The sequence below is a fragment of the Eriocheir sinensis genome, chromosome 62 (assembly GCF_024679095.1).
Source record: "Eriocheir sinensis breed Jianghai 21 chromosome 62, ASM2467909v1, whole genome shotgun sequence".
NCBI classification, from domain to species: Eukaryota; Metazoa; Arthropoda; class Malacostraca; order Decapoda; family Varunidae; genus Eriocheir; species Eriocheir sinensis.
This window is the reverse complement of record NC_066570.1, coordinates 3,204,810-3,212,500: the sequence shown is the minus strand read 5'-3', so window position 1 is coordinate 3,212,500 and position 7,691 is coordinate 3,204,810. Positions and strand designations below refer to the sequence as shown.

Genomic DNA, 7,691 nt, shown 5'->3' with positions numbered 1-7,691 from the left:
TTTACTTACATTGTAATTCATATTTTTGTGTGGTATTTCTGTTGATATAGGTGTATTAACTCGTCTTCAGTCGTAAAGGGTTTTATAATTCTCCTTTAATGTAATTTTCGCTTCTTTCTCCCCTTGAATGTTATCTCCGAATATGTTTTTAGTCTAGTAAGCGCAGACACAGAAGGGGAGGGGTAAGGGGTGGGGCCTTAACAAAGAAAGAATTATTTGGGACACAGATACGTACTGACACGCCAGAGCTCAATACACTCCACCCACTCACCCACCCACACACGCGCACACGCCCCCAATACACAAACTTCTATCAAAGCTAAGCCTGCCCGGCGGACAAGCGCAACACCCACGCACTGCAACACAACTCTGCTCACGAAAGGTACAAAACAAAAATAGAACTGAATACAATATCAGGGAAGACTACAAAGAGAGACCCGTATACAGAGAGAAAGACAGAAACAGATAGATAGATATAGATAGAAAGATAGATAGAGAGAGAGAAAGAGGGAGAAACAAAACTAAAAAAAATAGGAAGAAAATAATGAACTAAAATACTGAACATCTTACCATAGACTGAAGGGAGGTTAGTTCATATCCTAATCACACTTAGAGTAACTCATATAGACACGAGCATTATTAACACCGTAAGAATATCAACAAGACAGACCCATCAGGTATTCACACATATTCAAATTAACTTGTTGTAGTCTCTAAACAAGTTACAATTACACACATTAATCTTACCTGCTTAGACTAACACACACATACCCGCTTAATGAACATCCTCCAAAACTTAGCCAGACAAGACTCACACATATACAGACCGACTAGCCATGATCCCTAAACAAGTTAAAATTACACTCCTTAATCTTACCTTCTCATGCCAACTCTCATAGACCCCTTTAATGAACATCCTCCAAACCTTAGCCAGACAAGCCCATTAGGTATACTCACACATATTCAAACTGTCTCGTTGTATTTCCCAAACAAGTTAAAATTTCACACTTTAATCTTACATGCTCATGCCAACACTCATAGACCCCTTTAATTAACACCCCCGAAAACATAACCAGACAACCCCATCAGGTATAGTCACACATATACAGACCGACTAGCCATGATCCCTAAACAAGTTAAAATTACACACCTCAATCTTACCTGCTCAGACCAACAAACATAGACTCCTTTAATGTACACCCTCTAAACCTTAGGCAGACAAACCCATTAGGTATACTCACACATATTCAAACTGTCTCGTTGTATTCTCCAGACAAGTTAAAATTTCACACTTTAATCTTGCCTGCTTAGACGAACACACATCCCAGACAAGCCCATCAGGTATACTCACACATATTCAGACTGACTCTCGCCCTGGTCCCCGTCCGGCCAGGCGGCATAGCACACGATCCTCTCCCCGTCAGCGTAGCCAATGGTGGCGGTGGTGAAGTAGATGAGGTTGGGCAGCGACAGGCACACGGACGACACCCATATCCACACCACGATGAGGATGGTCGCTTTCCGTCCCATGCGCGGCCGGAGCGGGTGCATGATGGCTATGTATCTGTGGGAGGGAGAGAGAAAAGAAGTAGTTGTTTATTGTTGAAGGGATAGATGTTAAGGAAGGAAGAGATATAGGTAGATGGATAAATTGGTAGAGAGAGAGAGAGAGAGAGAGAGAGAGAGAGAGAGAGAGAGAGAGAGAGAGAGAGAGAGAGAGAGAGAGAGAGAGAGAGATAGCGTCAGACGGACAGAGACAAGAGAGAGAGAGAGACTGACATAAAAATAAAACTATCAATCCTCCAAACAGAACTCGAAAAATATACAACAGCCAATCACATAAAAGGGAAAATTCAGCTTTGACTTCAGCTTCGCCAATAAAAAAAATATCCCCGTCGAGCTTGGCAGTTGTGAAAAAAAAGAGAAAAAAAAACTCCTGAATATATTTTTCCCGAAACACTAACGCTTCTTTTTCCTCTTTTCAGAGTTCAGAGGTAAGTGAACATTGGCTGGCTGGCTCCGAAGACTTTTCCGTGAGTATATTGTTAACTTGTATTGGTGTAGTGTGTGTGTGTGTGTGTGTGTGTGTATGTGTGTGTGTGTGTGTGTGTGTGTGTGTGTGTGTGTGTGTTTCCCTTCATAAAAGGTAAAATTAATAGCAGAATTAGGATGACAAACTTGCAACACTTTGGTTAACGTTCGTAATTATGATTCTTTTACTAATTCATGTGGCGTAATTAGATGAGAGAGAGAGAGAGAGAGAGAGAGAGAGAGAGAGAGAGAGAGAGAGAGAGAGAGAGAGAGAGAGAGAGAGAGAGAGAGAGAGAGAGAGAGAGAGACAGAGAGAGAGAGAGAGACAGAGAGAGAGAGAAAAATTGTAATAAAATAAAAAAGATTCAAGAAAAGATGAAACATAACCAAAAATAACCAAACGAATCAGGAGAGAGAGAGAGAGAGAGAGAGAGAGAGAGAGAGAGAGGATGCCCTATAATTTAAACCCCACTACTCATACAGCGAATGAAATAGCGAAACAGCTTCACTTCTAATCCCCAAAGTGCTAGACGTAATATCAAACGGAATAAACAGACTTTCAAAATGACTCTCGGGAAAAGTAACAAATTGTCGGCTAAAAACATAAATAAAATGTGAGTTTGAATGGAAGCGTTTGAAAATACACGAAGAAGAAGAGTGGCCATATTCTTAAACAGTTCAGCGCCTAAGTACACCCATTTGACAAGGATTTCGTAGAAGTTTTGAGCATTTCCAGGGGCAGTTTTAGGATCCTTCTGGTAGTTTGACCTTTTTCTGTCCCTTGAACATAAAAAAAATAGTTCGGCGCTTAAGTACAAATATTTGACAGGGATTTCGTAAGAGTTTTGAGCATTTCCAGGGGCAGTTTCGCGATCCTTCTGGTAGTTTGACCTTTTTCTGTCCCTTGAACATAAAGAAAAAAAAATTAATTCGGCGCTTAAGTACATATATTTGACAGGGATTTCGTAAGAGTTTTCAGCATTTCCAGGGGCAGTTTTATGACCCTGGTTGTAGTTTGACCTTTTTCTGTCCCTTGAACATAGAAAAAAAAATAGTTCGGCGCTTAAGTACACATATTTGACAGGGATCTCGTAAGAGTTTTCAGCATTTCCAGGGGCAGTTTTATGACCCTGGTGGTAGTTTGACCTTTTTCTGTCCCTTGAACATAAAAAAAAAATAGTTCGGCGCTTAAGTACACATATTTGACAGGGATCTCGTAAGAATTTTCAGCATTTCCAGGGGCAGTTTTATGACCCTGGTAGTTTGACCATTTTATGTCCCTTGAACATAAAAAAAAAATAGTTCGGCGCTTAAGTACACATATTTGACAGGGATCTCGTAAGAATTTTCAGCATTTCCAGGGGCAGTTTTATGACCCTGGTGGTATTTGACCCTTCTTCTGTATCATGACCCTATTAAAAACACTCAATAGAACCCAACTGATCTCCATTTAGGACTTTGGAAATAAGTGATGTGAGGAGGGAAAACGTCTGACAATATCTATTTAAATATATAGATTAAGTGTATGGATTAAGTGGAAAGAAGACGAAGTGTAAAGAAATAAATAGTAATACTGAATGTAGGTTTGGAGGTTACACTAATTAGATTAATCCGTTAGCAGCGACGGGCCAAATTTGTGCCATGATATAAACCCCCAAAATAGATGATGCATAAACTGATCACACATGCTTTGATATATATTATGAAATGGTTTGTGTGAGCGATGATTTTTTCTCATTATTTCTCGCTTAGAAGGACCATTAAGAAACATGATCCCCGCTGCTACCAGGTTAAGTGTATTTTTTTTCGATTTATTTTTCCTTCTATTTGAATGATGGAATTTCCTTCATGGATATATTTCCTCTTGCTGCACACTTAACCCCCCTCATCTTCTTCCTCCTCCTTCTTCCCCCTCTTCCTCTTCCTCTTCTTCCACTGCCCGGGCCATCTACATACATATTACCCATCTACATACATAACACACACACACACACACACACACACACACACACACACACACCTAAATTATTCCGGGGCAGGTGTTTTTCATGTCACATTCCTTCGTATCTAGATTATCACAGGAAAGGTATTTTGCATTATTATTATTATTATTATTATTATTATTATTATTATTATTATTATTATTATTATTATTATTATTATTATTATTATTATTATTATTATCGCTATTATCATCATCATCATCATCATCCTCTTTTTCCTATTATTATTACCCTCTTTTATTATCATCTTCGTCATCATCATCATCATCATCATCATCACTACGAGTTTCAGCAAATTCATATATAAAATTTGATGTCCTTTCCTGTCCGCGTCTTGGTCCTGTCTCATCACTGTCAGAGAGAGAGAGAGAAGGAGAGAGAGGGAGAGGGAGAGATGGAGAATAATGGTAGAAGGAAAGGCAAGAAATAAATCAAAGGAAAACATCACCGAAAAGTAGAATGAAGGAATGGTAAAAAGAAAGGAAATAGTACAAGGTAGGAAGAAAAAGGATAGATAGATGGATAGATAAACAGACAGATAGATAGATAAATAGATAGAGAGAGAGACTCTATATATATTCCCTCATTCTTTTCCCCTCAACATTTGGCCTCATTCTGACGCGTTCTATCTACGCCTCATCGTGTGTGTGTGTGTGTATTTGTGACATGAATACATAAACGTTGTCTTGTGTGTGTGTGTGTGTGTGTGTGTGTGTGTGTGTGTGTGTGTGTGTGTGTGTGTGTGTTTATACAGCTCAGTTATACAAGTGTTTCAATGTGTAGTAACTCTTTAATTTCCCATCTTGTTAACGTTTCTGTATTAATAACTCAACGCTATCTTCGTCCTTTCCGTGACCTTAATACATTTGTGCTTCACTCTCTTTCTAAATACCTCTAAATATCTAAATATCATCAGCTGTCCGATCATAATTCCTCCAGTTTCTTGGTGTCTAAATATCACTAACTTCCCAGTCTCTCAATTCCTCTAACCTCGTGGCTTCTTAATATCAACAACCTCCCGAACTCATAATTTCTCTTAACATTGTAGTCTAAATATCAACAACTTCCTGATTTCAGAATTTCTCCTTACATCGAAGTGTGAGTATTACCAACTTCTCAGTCTCTAAACTCATCTAACTTCCTGGCCTCTAAGTATCACTAATTTCCTCATCTGTTAAATACTCTAACCTTCCGATCTCCAAATATCACTATAACTTTCCGTCCTTTAAATATCACAACTTCACGATCTCTTGACTCCGCTTAACTTCCGATCTTCCATTATCACAACTTCCCAATCTCTAAATTCCTCTGAACGTCTCGATCTCTTACTTCTTAACTTCCTGATCTCCTAATCCTTCCCAACTTCCCAATCCCTCGAAGTCTTTAACCTTTTGATCGCTTAACTTCTCTATCTTCCCAATCTGTTAACAATTTTTACTTCTTAACTTCCTGGTCTCCTAATTCCTCCCAACTTCTCGTCTATAAACTTCTGATCGCTTAACTTCTCTATCTTCTTAATCTGATAACAAATTTTAACTTCCCAGTCTCTCAACAACTCCTAACTCCCCGATCTCCAAATACTACATTAACACCCGAATTCCCAAACATCACAAATTAGTCTAACCTCTCCTACTCGATCCATCACTGCCAGGCCGTCACCGCTTCATCTCCTTCCTAGTGGCGGCGTATCTTTGTGCCGAGGTCGAAGCTAATAAAGGTAAGAGCCGCTCCAGTTGAGTTACCGAGTCTATCCATTACGATGCCACATATAACTGTTAGGGAAGGAGGTACAGTGACAGCATTCTTGGTACTCCGTCTCTGTTGATCGGTTGGCATGGGTGTGTTTAGCTTTGTTTTCCCCCTCTCTGTTACTTTCCGATGTTTTCAGTCTTTGCTTCGGTGATTTCCTTCTTCTTTTTCTATTCATCATTTATTTCCTTCCTTAATTCCTTCCTTCATCTTCGTTTTTCCCCTTTCTGTTAATTTCCGATGTTCTTTTTTTCGTTTCCTTGATTTCCTTTTTTTATTCATCATTTCTTTCCTTCCTTAATTCCTTCCTTCATCTTCGTTTTGCTCCTTTCTGTTAATTTCCGATGTTCTTTTTTTTTGTTTCCTTGATTTCCTTTTTTTATTCATCATTTCTTTCCTTCCTTAATTCCTTCCTTCATCTTCGTTTTGCTCCTTTCTGTTACTTTCTTCCTTTTCTATCCCGTTGTTCTTTTCTTTCTTCTCTTCCTCTATTTCCTCGTTTCATCATGCTGTTATTTCTTCTGTTAATGTTTCGCCTAACACTTTTTTTTCCCATTCTGCTGCATTTTCTTAATTCTTCTTTCACTCTTTCCTTCCTTTTTCCTTCCATTCTTCCTTCCTTCCTTCCTTCCTTCCTTCGGTTCCTTCGTTCCTCCTACCCTTTTCTCTTGTAATTAGCATCACCTGAGAGAGAGAGAGAGAGAGAGAGAGAGAGAGAGAGAGAGAGAGAGAGAGAGAGAGAGAGAGAGAGAGAGAGAGAGAGAGAGAGAGAGAGAGAGAGAGAGACTATCAATCTATTCATCAATCAATCTATTCATCCATCTCTATCTATCTCTATCTATACCTATCTATCCATCGTCCCCACCCAATCATATTCCACCCCCTTATGCAGCTGTGCCATTAACAACACCATTTTCACCTGACATATATATATCAACCAACGAGAATATCTAACACTCCATCCTGGCTTAATCTCCTCACATAGCCGCACTGACACGACCGACATTCCGCCTATATTGAACGCGAGACACGGGGACTCTATTTCCCGGCTCCCCTTCAATAAATATGATAATGAGCACCGCCGGGGAGGTCTTCAGCATGTAAATTTGCCCCGTAATTTAAATCAATGAGGGAGTCTTCTCGGAAAGAACGGATCACTTGTTGTCGTGGTGGCGTAGGTGGTGGTGGGAGGGAGAGGTTGAGGGAGAGGGAAAGATAGAGAGAGGGAGAGGAGAGGGAGAGGAAGATACAGAGAGAGGAATGATAGAAGAAAGGGGAAGAAATAAAAAAAAGGTGAGGAAGATAATTGATACACGGAGGAAAAGAATAACGGAGGAAAATGAATAATGTAAAAGGAGAAGAAGGAGAAGCAGAGGAAGTAGAAGAAGAAAATGAAGATGAAGATGAAGATGAAGATGAAGAAAAAGAAGAAGAAAAAGAAGAAAAGGAAATATGGAAAAGAAATAGAAACAAAAGACAAAACGAAAAAGAGAGAGAGAGAGAGAGAGAGAGAGAGAGAGAGAGAGAGAGAGAGAGAGAGAGAGAGAGAGAGAGAGAGAGAGAGAGAGAGAGAGAGAGAGAGAGAGAGAGAGAGAGAGAGAGAGCGCAGAACCAGCACCCAATGAACTAGTATTGTTTGTGTAATCCTGCGGGAGGTAATGCGCATTTTGCTGTATATTTAATCTGCTGTGAAAAATAATATAATACTCCTTTGTGAGCAATTTTATGAGTCTTTGATCCTATCTGTCTCGTAATGCTGAGGTTTTATTTGTTTATTTTATTTGTTTTGTTTAATTATTGTGTTGCGTGTGTGTGAAATATTTAATACTCGGCCTGTGATTGCCTTCCCGAGTTACCAAATAATTCACAACATAACGTAATATTGCAGGCAGGAGGCGAGTGTGTTCC

At 39.4% G+C, this 7,691-nt stretch overlaps 1 protein-coding gene across 1 annotated transcript in view; it reads right to left on the bottom strand.

The window, feature by feature from the left end:
• The window catches only part of LOC126986544 (tachykinin-like peptides receptor 99D), a 49,687-nt gene extending 42,898 nt beyond the window's left edge, over positions 1-6,789 (bottom strand). The window contains exons 1-2 of the mRNA XM_050842811.1: positions 6,765-6,789; positions 1,352-1,577 (exon numbers count right to left, since the gene is read on the bottom strand). Coding sequence (XP_050698768.1) covers positions 1,352-1,577; positions 6,765-6,789 — 251 coding nt within the window. The remainder of the gene's footprint in view (positions 1-1,351; positions 1,578-6,764) is intronic.
• Positions 6,790-7,691: the final 902 nt, after the last annotated feature.